The sequence below is a fragment of the Bufo gargarizans genome, unplaced genomic scaffold, assembly GCF_014858855.1.
Source record: "Bufo gargarizans isolate SCDJY-AF-19 unplaced genomic scaffold, ASM1485885v1 original_scaffold_954_pilon, whole genome shotgun sequence".
NCBI lineage: Eukaryota > Metazoa > Chordata > Amphibia > Anura > Bufonidae > Bufo > Bufo gargarizans.
In genome coordinates this window covers 87,077-107,041 of record NW_025334770.1, presented here as the reverse complement: position 1 = coordinate 107,041, position 19,965 = coordinate 87,077, and the positions used below count along the sequence as shown (strand labels likewise).

Below are 19,965 nucleotides of genomic sequence, written 5' to 3'. Positions count from 1 at the left end.
CTAGAGGTGACCGTATGTCTCCATAACAGGGCCCCATCACCTAGAGGTGACCATCTGTCTTCCATCACCTAGAGGGGACCATCTGTCTCCATAACCAAGTCCCATCACCTAGAGGTGACCGTCTGTCTCCATAACAGAGTCCCATCACCTAGAGGTGACCGTATGTCTCCATAACAGGGTCCCATCACCTAGAGGTGACCATCTGTCTTCCATCACCTAGAGGGGACCATCTGTCTCCATAACAGAGTCGCATCACCTAGAGGTGACCGTCAGTCTCCATAATAGAGTCCCATCACCTAGAGGTGACGTCCGTCTCCCATCACCTAGAGGTGACCGTCCGTCTCCCATCACCTAGAGGTGATCATCCTTCTCCCATCACCTAGAGGTGACCGTCCTTCTCCCATCACCTAGAGGTGACCGTCCGTCTCCCATCACCTTGAGGTGACCGTCCGTCTCCCATCACCTTGGGGTGACCGTCCGCCTCCCATCACCTTGAGGTGACCGTCCGTCTCCCATCACCTTGAGGTGACCGTCCGTCTCCCATCACCTTGAGGTGACCGTCCGTCTCCCATCACCTAGAGGTGACCGTCCGTCTCCCATCACCTTGAGGTGACCGTCCGTCTCCCATCACCTTGAGGTGACCGTCCGTCTCCCATCACCTAGAGGTGATCATCCTTCTCCCATCACCTAGAGGTGACCGTCCTTCTCCCATCACCTAGAGGTGACCGTCCGTCTCCCATCACCTTGAGGTGACCGTCCGTCTCCCATCACCTTGAGGTGACCGTCAGTCTCCATAATCGAGTCCCATCACCTAGTGGGGACTGTCTGTCTCCCATCACCTAGAGGTGACCGTCAGTCTCCATAATCGAGTCCCATCACCTAGTGGGGACTGTCTGTCTCCCATCACCTAGAGGTGACCGTCCGTCTCCCATCACCTAGAGGTGACCGTCCGTCTCCCATCACCTAGAGGTGACCGTCCGTCTCCCATCACCTAGAGGTGACCGTCCGTCTCCCATCACCTAGAGGTGACCGTCCGTCTCCCATCACCTAGAGGTGACCGTCCGTCTCCCATCACCTTGAGGTGACCGTCCGTCTCCCATCACCTTGAGGTGACCGTCCGTCTCCCATCACCTTGAGGTGACCGTCCGTCTCCCATCACCTTGAGGTGACCGTCCGTCTCCCATCACCTTGAGGTGACCGTCCGTCTCCCATCACCTTGAGGTGACCGTCCGTCTCCCATCACCTTGAGGTGACCGTCCGTCTCCCATCACCTTGAGGTGACCGTCCGTCTCCCATCACCTTGAGGTGACCGTCTGTCTCCATAATCGAGTCCCATCACCTAGTGGGGACTGCCTGTCTCCCATCACCTAGAGGTGACCGTCAGTCTCCATAATCGAGTCCCATCACCTAGTGGGGACTGTCTGTCTCCCATCACCTAGAGGTGACCATCAGTCTCCATAATCGAGTCCCATCACCTAGTGGGGACTGTCTGTCTCCCATCACCTAGAGGTGACCGTCCGTCTCCCATCACCTAGAGGTGACCGTCCGTCTCCCATCACCTAGAGGTGACCGTCCGTCTCCCATCACCTAGAGGTGACCGTCCGTCTCCCATCACCTAGAGGTGACCGTCCGTCTCCCATCACCTAGAGGTGACCGTCCGTCTCCCATCACCTTGAGGTGACCGTCCGTCTCCCATCACCTTGAGGTGACCGTCCGTCTCCCATCACCTTGAGGTGACCGTCCGTCTCCCATCACCTTGAGGTGACCGTCCGTCTCCCATCACCTTGAGGTGACCGTCCGTCTCCCATCACCTTGAGGTGACCGTCTGTCTCCATAATCGAGTCCCATCACCTAGTGGGGACTGCCTGTCTCCCATCACCTAGAGGTGACCGTCAGTCTCCATAATCGAGTCCCATCACCTAATGGGGACTGTCTGTCTCCCATCACCTAGAGGTGACCGTCAGTCTCCATAATCGAGTCCCATCACCTAGTGGGACTGTCTGTCTCCCATCACCTAGAGGTGACCGTCAGTCTCCATAATCGAGTCCCATCACCTAGTGGGGACTGTCTGTCTCCCATCACCTAGAGGTGACCGTCCGTCTCCCATCACCTAGAGGTGACCGTCCGTCTCCCATCACCTAGAGGTGACCGTCCGTCTCCCATCACCTAGAGGTGACCGTCCGTCTCCCATCACCTAGAGGTGACCGTCCGTCTCCCATCACCTAGAGGTGACCGTCCGTCTCCCATCACCTAGAGGTGACCGTCCGTCTCCCATCACCTAGAGGTGACCGTCCGTCTCCCATCACCTTGAGGTGACCGTCCGTCTCCCATCACCTTGAGGTGACCGTCCGTCTCCCATCACCTAGAGGTGACCGTCCGTCTCCCATCACCTTGAGGTGACCGTCCGCTCCCATCACCTTGAGGTGACCGTCCGTCTCCCATCACCTTGAGGTGACCGTCCGTCTCCCATCACCTTGAGGTGACCGTCAGTCTCCATAATCGAGTCCCATCACCTAGTGGGGACTGTCTGTCTCCCATCACCTAGAGGTGACCGTCAGTCTCCATAATCGAGTCCCATCACCTAGTGGGGACTGTCTGTCTCCCATCACCTAGAGGTGACCGTCAGTCTCCATAATCGAGTCCCATCACCTAGTGGGGACTGTCTGTCTCCCATCACCTAGAGGTGACCGTCCGTCTCCATAATCGAGTCCCATCACCTAGTGGGGACTGTCTGTCTCCCATCACCTAGAGGTGACCGTCCGTCTCCCATCACCTAGAGGTGACCGTCCGTCTCCCATCACCTAGAGGTGACCGTCCGTCTCCCATCACCTAGAGGTGACCGTCCGTCTCCCATCACCTAGAGGTGACCGTCCGTCTCCCATCACCTAGAGGTGACCGTCCGTCTCCCATCACCTAGAGGTGACCGTCCGTCTCCCATCACCTAGAGGTGACCGTCCGTCTCCCATCACCTTGAGGTGACCGTCCGTCTCCCATCACCTTAGAGGTGACCAGTCCGTCTCCCATTCACCTAGAGGTGACCGTCCGTCTCCCATCACCTTGAGGTGACCGTCCGTCTCCCATCACCTTGAGGTGACCGTACTCCGTCTCCCATCACCTTGAGGTGACCGTCCGCTCTCCCATCACCTTGAGGTGACCGTCCGTCTCCCATCACCTTGAGGTGACCGTCAGTCTCCATCACCTTGAGTGACCGTCAGTCTCATAATCGAGTCCATCACTAGTGGGGACTGTCTGTCTCCCATCACCTAGAGGTGACCGTCAGTCTCCATAATCGAGTCCCATCACCTAGTGGGGACTGTCTGTCTCCCATCACCTAGAGGTGACCGTCCGTCTCCCATCACCTAGAGGTGACCGTCCGTCTCCCCATCACCTAGAGGTGACCGTCCGTCTCCCATCACCTAGAGGTGACCGTCCGCTAGAGGGTGACCGTCCGTCTCCCATCACCTAGAGGTGACCGTCCGTCTCCCATCACCTAGAGGTGACCGTCCGTCTCCCATCACCTTGAGGTGACCGTCCGTCTCCCATCACCTTGAGGTGACCGTCCGTCTCCCATCACCTTGAGGTGACCGTCCGTCTCCCATCACCTTGAGGTGACCGTCCGTCTCCCATCACCTTGAGGTGACCGTCCGTCTCCCATCACCTTGAGGTGACCGTCCGTCTCCCATCACCTTGAGGTGACCGTCAGTCTCCATAATCGAGTCCCATCACCTAGTGGGGACTGTCTGTCTCCCATCACCTAGAGGTGACCGTCAGTCTCCATAATCGAGTCCCATCACCTAGTGGGGACTGTCTGTCTCCCATCACCTAGAGGTGACCGTCCGTCTCCCATCACCTAGAGGTGACCGTCCGTCTCCCATCACCTAGAGGTGACCGTCCGTCGCCCATCACCTAGAGGTGACCGATCGTGAGGTGAGCAGTGGCTTCTGTACCTCGGTCTCATCGCTGTCAGGTTATGGCGGTGTGGAGGTCACTTACCGGTCGTCTGTTCCTTTCTCACAATACACTCGGATGTAAAAGTCGCCCTCTTGGTTGAGGTCATACGTGGATGGTACAATAACGTATTCTCCCGGGGTAAGAGAGGCCCTCATTGTCACCCCACGGCTGTTTTGTGGTTCTCCTGTGTCGGACACTGGGCGACTCCTTGTGAAGAATCCACGATCGAGACGTGGACGCGGAACCTAAAACATTGATTGTGCTGTGAGATTACCAATGTTAACACCACGAGTCCCCTGGACAAACCCAGCGCCCCCAGAGGAAGAGGCTGCCCATACAGCAGAGCAAGGGTGTGACACTATAGGACTGAAGGGACGTGGTCTTCTGACCCCTTTCTCAGGAAGGAAAGGCTCTTTTTGTCTCTTCTGGATCTACAAATTGAGGGAACAGGATGAGGCGTGGACTCGGCCTCCCTGATGTGTGATGGTCAGGCTGGACCTGGAGACCTGGGTGTCTTCTACTGCCCGTGTTTCCACCTGTGTGTACAATATGGCACCCAATGAGAATGGAGACCCAGTGCAGATTCTCACCAGCTGTTCAGGAACCTAAGGGAGAAAAAGATGAATGGTTAGAAACAGTCCATGAAGAGGTGGAGGCTCGGGGACAGGGTGGTGGCTCGGGGACGGAGTGGAGGCTCGGGGATGGGGTTGGGGCTCGGGGACGGGGTGGAGGCTCGGGGATGGGGTGGAGGCTGCGGGGACAGGGTGGAGGCTCTGGGGCGGGGTGGAGGCTCGGGAACGGGGTGGAGGCTCGGGGACAGGGTGGAGGCTGCGGGGACATGGTGGAGGCTGCGGGGACAGAGTGGAGGCTCGGGGACGGGGTGGAGGCTCTGGGACGGGGTGGAGGCTGCGGGGACAGGGTGGAGGCTGCAGGGATAGGGTGGAGGCTGCGGGGATGGGGTGGAGGCTCGTGGATGGGGTGGAGGCTGCGGGACGGGGTGGAGGCTCGGGAACGGGGTGGAGGCTGTGGGGACGGGGTGGAGGCTCGGGATGGGGTGGAGGCTGCGGGGACGGGGTGGAGGCTGCGGGGACGGGGTGGAGGCTGCGGGGACAGGGTGGAAGCTCGGGGACATGGTGGAGGCTGCGGGACGTGGTGGAGGCTGCGGGGACAGAGTGGAGGCTCGGGACGGGGTGGAGGCTCTGGGACGGGGTGGAGGCTGCGGGGACAGGGTGGAGGCTCGGGGACAGGCTGCAGGTATAGGGTGGAGGCTGCGGGGATGGGGTGGAGTCTCGGGGATGGGGTGGAGGCTGCGGGGACGGGGTGGAGGCTCGGGAACGGGGTGGAGGCTGTGGGAACGGGGTGGAGGCTCGGGGATGGGGTGGAGGCTGCGGGGATGGGGTGGAGGCTCGGGAACGGGGTGGAGGCTGTGGGGACGGGGTGGAGGCTCGGGGATGGGGTGGAGGCTGCGGGGACAGGGTGGAGGCTGCGGGCGTTGCATTATCAATGACTTACTGAAGCAGGGCCCTTGAACCCTATAACACAGGGCCCCAGCACAGACGCCCTGTCCCCACACTGGGCTGGATGTACTTCCTCCACATACGTGGCTGCTTTGTGGCCCAGGTCACCGTGAGGTAGGTTCTCTCCAGCCAGACTTTATACTTTCACCCCAAGCTCCATACATAATGGTGGCTGAGAGCTACTCACCCGGTACAGGTGACATGCAATGTGGTGTTTGGTGGCTCTTCTATCCGTCTGCATCAGCTCCAGTAGCATCGTCCAGCGCTCCTCAATCCCCGGCTCGGTGACAGACTCCACCTTCACACCTGAGGCCACACCCACGCGGAGACGGAATTGTGGATTGGTGAAGAAAGATTCTGAATAAAGTATAAATTTCAGGTACTGAGTGCTGTATTATAACAGGTTCCCACACGAAGCCCCCCTCCCACCAGACACATGCATCCTCAGCCGCAGGATGTCTCCCCGCCACCAATCAGGGGGGTGCAGTACGGCTCTGACCGGTCACTGCCAGCCGGAGGAGGGGGCGCTATAGTTCAGCACTCACTCAGTCTGCGTCCTCCTCCTGCACTGACCCCACGTTCCCAGCGGCCTCGCATTTCAGTGACCTTACACTGGGAGGACTCCATGCCGCATGTGCAAATGACAATCCATGAAAAGAGGCTGCAGAAATCCTCACAGAGCATCCTGCGGAAAGAGACCACGGAGTCAGACACAGCACAGGGAGACCACGGGGTCAGAGACGGCACAGTGAGACCACAGGGATCAGACATAGCACAGCGAGACCACGGGGTCAGACACAGCACAGCGAGACCACGGGGACAGACATAGCACAGGGAGACCACGGGGTCAGACACAGCACAGCGAGACCACGGGGTCAGACACAGCACAGCGAGACCACGGGGTCAGAGACGGCACAGCGAGACCACGGGGATCAGACATAGCACAGCAAGACCACGGGGTCAGACATAGCACAGCGAGACCACGGGGACAGACATAGCACAGGGAGACCACGGGGTCAGACACAGCACAGCGAGACCACGGGGTCAGACATAGCACAGCGAGACCACGGGGTCAGACACAGCACAGCGAGACCACGGGGACAGACATAGCACAGCGAGACCACGGGGTCAGACACAGCACAGCGAGACCACGGGGTCAGACACAGCACAGCGAGACCACAGGGTCAGACACAGCACAGCGAGACCACGGGGTCAGACACAGCACAGCGAGACCACGGGGTCAGACATAGCACAGCGAGACCACGGGGTCAGACAGAGCACAGCGAGACCACGGGGTCAGACAGAGCACAGCGAGACCACGGGGTCAGACAGAGCACAGCGAGACCACGGGGTCAGACAGAGCACAGCGAGACCACGGGGTCAGACAGAGCACAGCGAGACCACGGGGTCAGACAGAGCACAGCGAGACCACGGGGTCAGACAGAGCACAGCGAGACCACGGGGTCAGACACAGCACAGCGAGACCACGGGGTCAGACACAGCACAGCGAGACCACGGGGTCAGACACAGCACAGCGAGACCACGGGATCAGACATAGCACAGTGAAACCAGGGGGTCAGACATAGCACAGGAGACCACGGGGTCAGACATAGCACAGCGAGACCATGGGGTCAGACATGGCACAGCGAGACCACGGGGTCCGACACGGCACCGGGAGACCACAGGGTCAGACACAGCACAGCGAGACCACGGGGTCAGACACAGCACAGCGAGACCACGGGGTCAGACACAGCACAGCGAGACCACGGGGTCAGACACAGCACAGCGGGACCACGGGGTCAGACATGGCACAGCGAGACCACGGGGTCAGACATAGCATAGCGAGACCACGGGGTCAGACATAGCACAGCAAGACCACGGGGTTAGACACTGCACAGGGAGACCACGGGGTCAGACACAGCACAGCGAGACCACGGGGTCAGACATAGCACAGCGAGACCACGGGATCAGACACAGCACAGCGAGACCACTGGGGTCAGACATAGCAAGCGGGACCACGAGGTCAGACATAGGATAGCGAGACCACGGCACAGGGAGACCACATGGTCAGACACCGCACTGCGAGACAACGGGGTCAGACACAGCACAGCGAGACCACGGGGTCAGACATAGCACAGCGAGACCACGGGGTCAGACATAGCACAGCGAGACCACGGGGTCAGACATAGCACAGCGAGACCACGGGGTCAGACATAGCACAGCGAGACCAGGGGGTCAGACGTAGCACAGCAAGACCACGGGGTTAGACACAGCACAGGGAGACCACGGGGTCAGACACAGCACAGCGAGACCACGGGGTCAGACATAGCACAGCGAGACCACGGGATCAGACACAGCACAGCAAGACCACGGGGGTCAGACATAGCAAGCGGGACCACGGGGTCAGACATAGGATAGCGAGACCACGGCACAGGGAGACCACATGGTCAGACACCGCACTGCGAGACAACGGGGTCAGACACAGCACAGCGAGACCACGGGGTCAGACAAAGTACAGCGAGACCACGGGTCAGACACAGCACAGCGAGACCATGGGGTCAGACAGAGCACAGCGAGACCACGGGGTCAGACACAGCACAGCGGGACCACGGGGTCAGACATAGCACAGCAAGACCACGGGGTCAGACATAGCATAGCGAGACCACGGGGTCAGACATAGCATAGCGAGACCACGGGGTCAGACATAGCATAGCTAGACCACAGGGTCAGACACAGCACAGAGAGACCACAGGGTCGGTCACAGCACAGAGAGACCACAGGGTCGGACACAGCACAGAGAGACCACGGGGTCAGACACAGCACAGCGAGACCACGGGGTCAGTCACAGCACAGGGAGACCACGGGGTCAGACGCAGCACAGAGAGACTACGGGGTCAGTCGCAGCACAGAGAGACCACGGGGTCAGACACAGCACAGAGAGACCACGGGGTCAGACACAGCACAGAGAGACCACGGGGTTAGTCACAGCACAGAGAGACCACAGGGTCAGACACAGCACAGAGAGACCACGGGGTCAGTCTCAGCACATGGAGACCACGGGGTCAGACACAGCACAGAGAGACCACGGGGTCAGTCTCAGCACATGGAGACCACGGGGTCAGACACAGCACAGAGAGACCACGGGGTCAGACACAGCACAGAGAGACCACAGGGTCAGACACAGCACAGAGAGACCACGGGGTCAGTCTCAGCACATGGAGACCACGGGGTCAGACACAGCACAGAGAGACCACGGGGTCAGACACAGCACAGAGAGACCACGGGGTCAGTCACAGCACAGAGAGACCACGGGGTCAGTCACAGTACATGGAGACCACGGGGTCAGTCACAGCACAGAGAGACCACGGGGTCAGTCACAGTACATGGAGACAACGGGGTCAGTCACAGCACAGAGAGACCACGGGGTTAGTCACAGCTGTCACGCTCATGGGCACGGCAGCAGATGTCGCTCAGGCCTGCTCCTATGTGTCTTCTGAAGGAGTCATTGACCAGAGAGGCCTGCGGCAGAGATTCGCTCATGATCCGCCACATATACCACATGCGCGGCTGGCTGCAGCTTCCCGCCACGGCCGCCAGCCACAATGAGATGACATCTTACTACAATCCTAATATGGGGGAGGGTGTGACTCCTGAAATGCGAGGCAGTGGTGCGGAGGTCGGGCTGCCATTACCAGAAGTCTCCGTCCTCTTTCTGGAGATTCAGCGCTCGGCGCTCCGCATCGGACACCGACCTCCACTCTAGGGATCTGCAAGAGAATGACAGCAGTCACATGACTGAGGCTCCGGCTCCTCGGGGGCGTGGCCGTCTTCACTCACTGGTCACTCCAGGGACCGTTATACTCGGTGAAGCCCCAGGGATTCCGCAGCCGGATGAGTGTCAGCTCCTCTGAGCCGCGCTTCACCTGCAGGAAGAATAGGGTACTTGTGTGATTTGTGGGGTGCAGTGCTCTGTGGCCCCCGTCCTGTCTGCACTTACCTCCTTGGCTCCGAGAACGGAGTATGCGTGTCCCAACACCAAGCCGTCCTCATCCACGCGTCCAATGTCCGCGGCCTCTGAAACCTTCCAGGAGACGAGCGCTTAGATCAGTGCAATCCTCCTGGTGAACAGTGGAGGGCGCCACTCACCTGGATGTAGCACGCCATCAGGGCCTCCCTGCGCCCCGCGGCCAGGACCATCTCCCGGACCTCCTCCGAGGTGTATCTGCTCAGGCTCACGCTCTCCGCCACTCCGCCCGTGAAATCCTCCAGCGTCTCCGCGATGGTCCCACCCTGCAGTGCGGAGTAACCGCCGGACACCCTGCGAGGACACATGAGGGGTGAGGAGTCCGCAGCCACGTGGGGCCGGAGCCGATGGCCACGGATGGACGTACTTGGCGTATGCTTTCTCCAACAGCGCACTCCATAACTCCGCCTGAGAGTCGCTCCTCGTGTAGACAAGCCGCCCCTTCCTGGTGGGAAGTCTGTCGTCAACCACCACGTCCAGCCAATCACCGAACCGCCAGACCTGGACCGACGAGAGAGTCAGCCGAGCACCCTGCTCCAGTCACATCCCAGTCTGCAACCAGTGCTCCAGTCACATCCCAGTCTGTCGTCAACCACCACGTCCAGCCAATCACCGAACCGCCAGACCTGGACCGACGAGAGAGTCAGCCGAGCACCCTGCTCCAGTCACATCCCAGTCTGCAACCAGTGCTCCAGTCACATCCCAGTCTGTCGTCAACCACCACGTCCAGCCAATCACCGAACCGCCAGACCTGGACCGACGAGAGAGTCAGCCGAGCACCCTGCTCCAGTCACATCCCAGTCTGCAACCAGTGCTCCAGTCACATCCAAGTCTGTCGTCAACCACCACGTCCAGCCAATCACCGAACCGCCAGACCTGGACCGACGAGAGAGTCAGCCGAGCACCCTGCTCCAGTCACATCCCAGTCTGCACCCCTGCTCCAGTCACATCCCAGTCTGCAACCAGTGCTCCAGTCACATCCCAGTCTGTCGTCAATCACCACGTCCAGCAAATCACCGAACCGCCAGACCTGGACCGACGAGAGAGTCAGCCGAGCACCCTGCTCCAGTCACATCCCAGTCTGCAACCAGTGCTCCAGTCACATCCCAGTCTGTCGTCAACCACCACGTCCAGCCAATCACCGAACCGCCAGACCTGGACCGACGAGAGAGTCAGCTGAGCACCCTGCTCCAGTCACATCCCAGTCTGCAACCAATGCTCCAGTCACATCCCAGTCTGCAACCAATGCTCCAGTCACATCCCAGTCTGCAACCAATGCTCCAGTCACATCCCAGTCTGTCGTCAACCACCACGTCCAGCCAATCACCGAACCGCCAGACCTGGACCGACGAGAGAGTCAGCAGAGAACCCTGCTCCAGTCACAACCCAGTCTGCAACCAATGCTCCAGTCACATCCCAGTCTGCAACCAATGCTCCAGTTACATCCCAGTCTGCAACCAGTGCTCCAGTCACATCCCAGTCTGTCGTCAACCACCACGTCCAGCCAATCACCGAACTGCCAGACCTGGACCGACGAGAGAGTCAGCCGAGCACCCTGCTCCAGTCACATCCCAGTCTGCAACCAGTGCTCCAGTCACATCCCAGTCTGTCGTCAACCACCACGTCCAGCCAATCACCGAACCGCCAGACCTGGACCGACGAGAGAGTCAGCTGAGCACCCTGCTCCAGTCACATCCCAGTCTGCAACCAATGCTCCAGTCACATCCCAGTCTGCAACCAATGCTCCAGTCACATCCCAGTCTGCAACCAATGCTCCAGTCACATCCCAGTCTGTCGTCAACCACCACGTCCAGCCAATCACCGAACCGCCAGACCTGGACCGACGAGAGAGTCAGCAGAGAACCCTGCTCCAGTCACATCCCAGTCTGCAACCAATGCTCCAGTCACATCCCAGTCTGCAACCAATGCTCCAGTCACATCCCAGTCTGCAACCAATGCTCCAGTCACATCCCAGTCTGTCGTCAACCACCACGTCCAGCCAATCACCGAACCGCCAGACCTGGACCGACGAGAGAGTCAGCAGAAAACCCTGCTCCAGTCACATCCCAGTCTGCAACCAATGCTCCAGTCACATTCCAGTCTGCAACCAATGCTCCAGTTGCATCCCAGTCTGCAACCAGTGCTCCAGTCACATGCCAGTCTGTCGTCAACCACCACGTCCAGCCAATCACCGAACCGCCAGACCTGGACCGACGAGAGAGTCAGCCGAGCACCCTGCTCCAGTCACATCCCAGTCTGCAACCAGTGCTCCAGTCACATCCCAGTCTGTCATCAACCACCACGTCCAGCCAATCACCGAACCGCCAGACCTGGACCGACGAGAGAGTCATCCGAGCACCCTGCTCCAGTCACATCCCAGTCTGCAACCAATGCTCCAGTCACATCCCAGTCTGCAACCAATGCTCCAGTTACATCCCAGTCTGCAACCAGTGCTCCAGTCACATCCCAGTCTGTCGTCAACCACCACGTCCAGCCAATCACCGAACCGCCAGACCTGGACCGACGAGAGAGTCAGCAGAGAACCCTGCTCCAGTCACATCCCAGTCTGCAACCAATGCTCCAGTCACATCCCAGTCTGCAGCCAATGCTCCAGTTACATCCCAGTCTGCAACCAGTGCTCCAGTCACATCCCAGTCTGTCGTCAACCACCACGTCCAGCCAATCACCGAACCGCCAGACCTGGACCGACGAGAGAGTCAGCCGAGCACCCTGCTCCAGTCACATCCCAGTCTGCAACCAATGCTCCAGTCACATCCCAGTCTGCAACCAATGCTCCAGTTACATCCCAGTCTGCAACCAGTGCTTCAGTCACATCCCAGTCTGTCGTCAACCACCACGTCCAGTCAATCACCGAACTGCCAGACCTGGACGGACGAGAGAGTCAGCCGAGCACCCTGCTCCAGTCACATCCCAGTCTGCAACAAATTCTCCAGTCACATCCCAGTCTGCACCTCTGCTTCAGTCACATCCCAGTCTGCAACCAAAGCTCCAGTCACATCCCAGTCTGCACCCCCTGCTCCAGTCACATCTCAGTCTGCAACCAATTCTCCAGTCACATTCCAGTCTGCACCCCTGCTCCTGTCACATCCCAGTCTGCACCCCTTGCTCCAGTCACATCCCAGTCTGCACCCCTGCTTCAGTCACATCCCAGTTTGCACCCTGCTCCAGTCACATCCCAGTCTGCACCCCTGCTTCAGTCACATCCCAGTTTGCACCCCCTGTTACAGTCACATTCTAGTCTACACCCCCTGCTCCAATCACATCCCAGTCTGCAACCAATTCTCCAGTCACATCTCAGTCTGCACCCCATGCTCCAGTCACATTCCAGTCTGCACCCCCTGCTCCAGTCACATCCCAGTCTGCACCCGCTGACAGGTAGAAGCTCTCTTCCTTAGTCTCGTCTGGATAATTCCACCTCTTCCCACCTTAAAATGGAAGATTCCACAGTAACCGTCTGCGGTGCTGAAGCTCTGGTCGGCAGGGACCACTCGTGAGAAGAGAGAGGGGTGGAGGGTGAGAGACGAGAGCGTGGACAGCAGCCAGCAGTCTCCTATGGGAGGAATGACACAGATGGGAGAGCGGCCAACTACTACTCCAATCATCCCTATGACCTTATCTCAGTGGCCACATCCCTGGGTCAGATTTGGGAACCTCTGGCTGACGGACGGCTGCTCTGCTTCCTGACAGCACAGAGTCACTGACTATGACACAGCCCGGCAGTGCTGGGGGTCAGTGGTGATAGAGCTCGGCAGTGCTGGAGGTCAGTGGTGATAGAGCCCGGTAGAGCTGGAGGTCAGTGGTGATAGAGCCCGACAGTGCTGGAGGTCAGTGATGATAAAGCCCGGCAGTGCTGGAGGTCAGTGGTGATAGAGCCCGGCAGTGCTGGAGGTCAGTGGTGATAGAGCCCGGTAGAGCTGGAGGTCAGTGGTGATAGAGCCCGACAGTGCTGGAGGTCAGTGATGATAAAGCCCGGCAGTGCTGGGGGTCAGTGGTGATAGAGCGCGGCAGTGCTGGAGGTCAGTGGTGATAGAGCCCGGTAGAGCTGGAGGTCAGTGGTGATAGAGCTCGGCAGTGCTGGAGGTCAGTGGTGATAGAGCCCGGTAGAGCTGGAGGTCAGTGGTGATAGAGCCCGGCAGTGCTGGGGGTCAGTGGTGATAGAGCTCGGCAGTGCTGGGGGTCAGTGGTGATAGAGCCCGTCAGTGCTGGGGGTCAGTGGTGATAGAGCTCGGCAGTGCTGGAGGTCAGTGGTGATAGAGCCTGACAGTGCTGGAGGTCAGTGATGATAAAGCCCGGCAGTGCTGGGGGTCAGTGGTGATAGAGCGCGGCAGTGCTGGGGGTCAGTGGTGATAGAGCTCGGCAGTGCTGGAGGTCAGCGGTGATAGAGCGCAGCAGTGCTGGGGGTCAGTGGTGATAGAGCTCGGCAGTGCTGGAGGTCAGCGGTGATAGAGCTCGGCAGTGCTGGAGGTCAGCGGTGATAGAGCTCGGCAGTGCTGGGGGTCAGTGGTGATAAAGCCCGGCAGTGCTGGAGGTCAGTGGTGATAGACTTCAGCAGTGCTGGAGGTCAGCGGTAATGGTACCATGCAGTGCTAGAGGTCAGTGGTGATAGAGCCTGGCAGTGCTGGAGGTCAGCGGTGATAGAGCTCGGCAGTGCTGGAGGTCAGCGGTGGTAGAGCTCGTCAGTCCTGGGGGTCAGTAGTGATAAAGCCCGGCAGTGCTGGAGGTCAGCGGTGATAGAGCCCTGCAGTGCTGGAGGTCAGCGGTGATAGAGCCCTGCAGTGCTGGAGGTCAGTGGTGATAGAGCTCGGCAGTGCTGGAGGTCAGCGGTGATAGAGCCCTGCAGTGCTGGAGGTCAGCGGTGATAGAGCTCGGCAGTGCTGGAGGTCAGCGGTGATAGAGCTCGGCAGTGCTGGAGGTCAGCGGTGATAGAGCTCTTCAGTGCTGGGGGTCAGTGGTGATAAAGCCCGGCAGTGCTGGAGGTCAGCGGTAATGGTGCCATGCAGTGCTAGAGGTCAGTGGTGATAGAGCCTGGCAGTGCTGGAGGTCAGTAATGATAGAGCCTGGCAGTGCTGGTAGTCAGTGGTGATAGAGCTCAGCAGTGCTGGAGGTCAGTGGTGATAGCGCCCAGAAGTGCTAGAGGTCAGTGGTGATAGAGCCCCACAGTGCTGGAGGTCAGTGGTGATAGAGCCCGGTAGAGCTGGAGGTCAGTGGTGATAGAGCCCAGCAGTGCTGGTAGTCAGTGGTGATAGAGCTCAGCAGTGCTGGAGGTCAGTGGTGATAGAGCCCGGAAGTGCTAGAGGTCAGTGGTGATAGAGCCCAGCAGTGCTGGAGGTCAGTAATGATAGAGCCTGGCAGTGCTGGAGGTCAGTGATGACGGAGCCCGCAGTGATGGAGCACTCAGTTAGACATGTTTCCCACTGTTTGCTGCCAGGGACCATTATCTGACATTTCTCCAGCACCCGGCACTGGTGAGCTGGAGAACCTACCGGCGCCTGCTGCCTGGACTTACCTAGCTCCCCCTGGCAGACGTCGGAGCTGCTGGACCCACTCTCAATGAACTTTGGGTTGGAGCAGAATTCCTGCAGAAGCAGAGGAGACGTCGGCCATTATTCTACTGCAGATTTTGGTGAACGCAATTTTTACACAGAAATTTTCAACTTTTTGTTATTTTACCCTTTACTTTAAAAAACTGGGTGTGGCTAATTATGCAAATAGAGTGATCAGTGCACTTTACAATTGCCGATTGTCAAAACCTGTTAAAAATGTCGCCGTCTTCATCTGGAAAAACTGCACTGACGCCTCGAGTCTGAAGTATGCGGCAGAGTCATCGCCAATCGGCGGCGGCGAAGACACGGATTCTGTGCACAATGTTGGGGAATGATCCGTAGAAATCAGTGAGATACGTCCGTGGCACGTCATGTGTGTGAGATGCATGATGGCAATCCTGATGTACTGAGCGTGCAGGGGACTGAACAGGTTAACATGTCTGTCCGTGGCGCTGACGCTGACGTACCCCTGCTCCGTAAGGAAGCGATACGGACCTTTAAACTGCAGACTGTTCATATGAAGGGACTAACTGAGGCTATCCTGCACGCCGGCTTAATCTGATGGATCCGGTCTCTAAGTATCATCCAGGATGTGTTTATGCCTAACCTCGTGGTGCCCCCTCCTCTCCCTGCAGTATGTCATCCCCCTCCTCTCCTGTCCCTGCAGTATGTCATCCCCCTCCTCTCCTGTCCCTGCAGTATGTCATCCCCCTCCTCTCCTGTCCCTGCAGTATGTCATCACCCTCCTCTCCTGTCCCTGCAGTATGTCATCCCCCTCCTCTCCTCTCCCTGCAGTATGTCATCCCCCTCCTCTCCTGTCCCTGCAGTATGTCATCCCCCTCCTCTCCTGTCCCTGCAGTATGTCATCCTCCTCCTCTGCTCTCCCTGCAGTATGTCATCCCCCTCCTCTCCTCTCCCTGCAGTATGTCATCCCCCTCCTCTCCTGTCCCTGCAGTATGTCATCCCCCTCCTCTCCTGTCCCTGCAGTATGTCATCCTCCTCCTCTCCTCTCCCTGCAGTATGTCATCCCTCTCCTCTCCCTGCAGTATGTCATCTCCCTCCTCTCCTCTAACTGCAGTATGTCATCCCCCTCCTCTCCTCTCTCTGCAGTATGTCATCCCCCTCCTCTCCTCTCCCTGCAGTATGTCATCCCACTCCTCTCCTCTCCCTGCAGTATATCATCCCCCTCCTCTCCTCTCCCTGCAGTATGTCATCCCCCTCCTCTCCCTGCAGTATGTCATCCCCCTCCTCTCCTCTCCCTGCAGTATGTCATCCCCCTCCTCTCCTGTCCCTGCCGTATGTCATCCCCCTCCTCTCCTTTCCTCTCCCTGCCGTATGTCATCCCCCTCCTGTCCTGTCCCTGCCGTATGTCATCCCCCTCCTCTCCTGTCCCTGCAGTATGTCATCCCCCTCCTCTCCTCTCCCTGCAGTATGTCATCCCCCTCCTCTCCTCTCCCTGCAGTATGTCATCCCCCTCCTCTCCTGTCCCTGCAGTATGTCATCCCCCTCCTCTCCTGTCTGCCGTATTCCTCTCCCTGCCGTATGTCATCCCCCTCCTGTCCTGTCCCTGCCGTATGTCATCCCCCTCCTCTCCTGTCCCTGCAGTATGTCATCACCCTCCTCTCCTCTCCCTGCAGTATGTCATCCCCCTCCTCTCCTGTCCCTGCAGTATGTCATCCCCCTACTCTCCTCTCCCTGCAGTATGTCATCCCTCTCCTCTCCCTGCAGTATGTCATCCCCCTCCTCTCCTCTCCCTGCAGTATGTCATCCCCCTCCTCTCCTCTCCCTGCAGTATGTCATCCCCCTCCTCTCCTCTCCCTGCAGTATGTCATCCCACTCCTCTCCTCTCCCTGCAGTATGTCATCCCCCTCCTCTCCTCTCCCTGCAGTATGTCATCCCTCTCCTCTCCCTGCGTATGTCATCCCCCTCCTCTCCTCTCCCTGCAGTATGTCATCCCTCTCCTCTCCCTGCAGTATGTCATCCCCCTCCTCTCCTCTCCCTGCAGTATGTCATCCCCCTCCTCTCCTCTCCCTGCAGTATGTCATCCCCCTCCTCTCCTCTCCCTGCAGTATGTCATCCCCCTCCTCTCCTCTCCCTGCAGTATGTCATCCCTCTCCTCTCCCTGCAGTATGTCATCCCCCTCCTCTCCTCTCCCTGCAGTATGTCATCCCTCTCCTCTCCCTGCAGTATGTCATCCCCCTCCTCTCCTCTCCCTGCAGTATGTCATCCCCCTCCTCTCCTGTCCCTGCAGTATGTCATCCCTCTCCTGTCCCTGCCGTATGTCATCCCCCTCCTGTCTTGTCCCTGCCGTATGTCATCCCCTTCCTCTCCTCTCCTCTCCCTGCAGTATGTCATCCCCCTCCTCTCCTGTCCCTGCAGTATGTCATCCCCTTCCTCTCCTCTCCTCTCCTCTCCCTGCCGTATGTCATCCCCCTCCTCTCCTGTCCCTGCAGTATGTCATCCCCCTCCTCTCCTTTCCTCTCCCTGCCGTATGTCACCCCCCTCCTCTCCTGTCCCTGCAGTATGTCATCCCCCTCCTCTCCTCTCCCTGCAGTATGTCATCCCCCTCCTCTCCTCTCCCTGCCGTATGTCATCCCCCTCCTCTCCTCTCCCTGCAGTATGTCATCACCCTCCTCTCCTCTCCCTGCCGTATGTCATCCCCCTCCTCTCCTCTCCCTGCAGTATGTCATCCCCTCCTCTCCTGTCCCTGCAGTATGTCATCCCCCTCCTCTCCTCTCCTTTCCTCTCCCTGCCGTATGTCACCCCCCTCCTCTCCTGTCCCTGCAGTATGTCATCCCCCTCCTCTCCTCTCCCTGCAGTATGTCATCCCCCTCCTCTCCTCTCCCTGCTGTATGTCATCCCCCTCCTCTCCTCTCCCTGCAGTATGTCATCCCCCTCCTCTCCTGTCCCTGCCGTATGTCATCCCCCTCCTCTCCTCTCCCTGCTGTATGTCATACCCCTCCTCTCCTCTCCCTGCAGTATGTCATCCCCCTCCTCTCCTGTCCCTGCCGTATGTCATCCCCCTCCTGTCCTGTCCCTGCCGTATGTCATCCCCCTCCTGTCCTCTCCCTGCAGTATGTCATCCCCCTCCTCTCCTCTCCCTGCAGTATGTCATCCCCTTTCTCTCCTCTCGCTGCAGTATGTCATCCCTCTCCTCTCCCTGCAGTATGTCATCCCACTCCTCTCCTCTCCCTGCAGTATGTCATCCAACTCCTCTCCTCTCCCTACAGTATGTCATCCCCCTCCTCTCCTCTCGCTGCAGTATGTCATCCCACTCCTCTCCTCTCCCTGCAGTATGTCATCCCACTCCTCTCCTCTCCCTGTATTATGTCATCCCCCTCCTCTCCTCTCCCTGCAGTATGTCATCCCACCCCTCTCTTCTCCCTGCAGTATGTCATCCCACCCCTCTCCTCTCTCTGCAGTATGTCATCCCCCTCCTCTCCTCTCCCTACAGTATGTCATCCCCCTCCTCTCCTCTCTCTGCAGTATGTCATCCCCCTCCTCTCCTCTCCCTACAGTATGTCATCCCCCTCCTCTCCCTGCAGTATGTCATCCCCCTCCGCTCCCTGCAGTATGTCATCTCCCTCCTCTCCTCTCCCTGCAGTATGTCATCCCCCTCCTCTCCTCTCCCTACAGTATGTCACCTCTCTCCTGTCCCTGCAGTATGTCACCCCCCTCCTCTCCTCTCCCTGCAGTATGTCATCCCCCTCCTCTCCTGTCCCTGCAGTATGTCATCTCTCTCCTCTCCCTGCAGTATATCATCCCCCTCCTCTCCTCTCGCTGCAGTATGTCATCCCCCTCCTCTCCTCTCCCTGCAGTATGTCATCCCCCTCCTCTCCTCTCCCTGCAGTATGTCATCCCACTCCTCTCCTCTCCCTGCAGTATGTCATCCCCCTCCTCTCCTCTCCCTGCAGTATGTCATCCCTCTCCTCTCCCTGCAGTATGTCATCAAACTCCTCTCCTCTCCCTGCAGTATGTCATCCCCCTCCTCTCCTCTCCCTGCAGTATGTCATCCCACTCCTCTCCTCTCCCTGCAGTATGTCATCCCCTTTCTCTCCTCTCGCTGCTTTATGTCATCCCTCTCCTCTCCCTGCAGTATGTCATCCCACTCCTCTCCTCTCCCTGCAGTATGTCATCCCCCTCCTCTCCTCTCCCTGCAGTATGTCATCCAACTCCTCTCCTCTCCCTACAGTATGTCATCCCCCTCCTCTCCTGTCCCTGCAGTATGTCATCACCCTCCTCTCCTCTCCCTGCAGTATGTCATCCCACTCCTCTCCTCTCCCTGCAGTATGTCATCCCACCCCTCTCTTCTCCCTGCAGTATGTCATCCCACCCCTCTCCTCTCTCTGCAGTATGTCATCCCCCTCCTCTCCTCTCCCTACAGTATGTCATCCCTCTCCTCTCCCTGCAGTATGTCATCCCCCTCCTCTCCTCTCCCTGCCGTATGTCATCCCCCTCCTCTCCTCTCCCTGCCGTATGTCATCCCCCTCCTCTCCTCTCCCTGCAGTATGTCATCCCACTCCTCTCCTCTCCCTGCAGTTAGTCATCCCACTCCTCTCCTCTCCCTGCAGTATGTCTCCACTACATCCCTCCGGGGGTCTCTCCACTACATCCCTCCGGAGATCTTTCTATTACATCCTTCCGGGGGATCTCTCCATTACATCCTTCCGGGGGGTCTCTCCACTACATCCCTCCGGGGATCTCTCCACTACATCCCTCCGGAGGGTCTCTCCACTACATCCCTCCGGAGATCTCTCCATTACATCCTTCCGGGGGGTCTCTCCACATCCCTCCGGGGATCTCTCCATTACATCCTTCCGGGGGGTCTCTCCACTACATCCCTCCGGGGATCTCTCCACTACATCCTTCCGGGGGGTCTCTCCACTACATCCCTCTGGGGGTCTCTCCA

General features: G+C 58.7%; 1 protein-coding gene across 2 annotated transcripts in view; it reads right to left on the bottom strand.

Annotated features, from left to right (window-relative positions):
* The window catches only part of LOC122924255 (calpain-1 catalytic subunit-like), a 35,670-nt gene that overhangs the window by 1,175 nt on the left and 14,530 nt on the right, over window positions 1-19,965 (bottom strand). The window contains exons 3-13 of one of the 2 annotated variants that reach the window (XM_044275184.1): window positions 15,020-15,089; window positions 12,939-13,063; window positions 9,860-9,993; window positions 9,615-9,786; window positions 9,466-9,549; window positions 9,306-9,391; window positions 9,161-9,235; window positions 6,014-6,153; window positions 5,656-5,825; window positions 4,542-4,556; window positions 3,994-4,196 (exon numbers count right to left, since the gene is read on the bottom strand). In XM_044275184.1, coding sequence (XP_044131119.1) covers window positions 3,994-4,196; window positions 4,542-4,556; window positions 5,656-5,825; window positions 6,014-6,153; window positions 9,161-9,235; window positions 9,306-9,391; window positions 9,466-9,549; window positions 9,615-9,786; window positions 9,860-9,993; window positions 12,939-13,063; window positions 15,020-15,089 — 1,274 coding nt within the window. The remainder of the gene's footprint in view (window positions 1-3,993; window positions 4,197-4,541; window positions 4,557-5,655; window positions 5,826-6,013; window positions 6,154-9,160; window positions 9,236-9,305; window positions 9,392-9,465; window positions 9,550-9,614; window positions 9,787-9,859; window positions 9,994-12,938; window positions 13,064-15,019; window positions 15,090-19,965) is intronic. The other variant, XM_044275185.1, reaches the window with a different exon arrangement.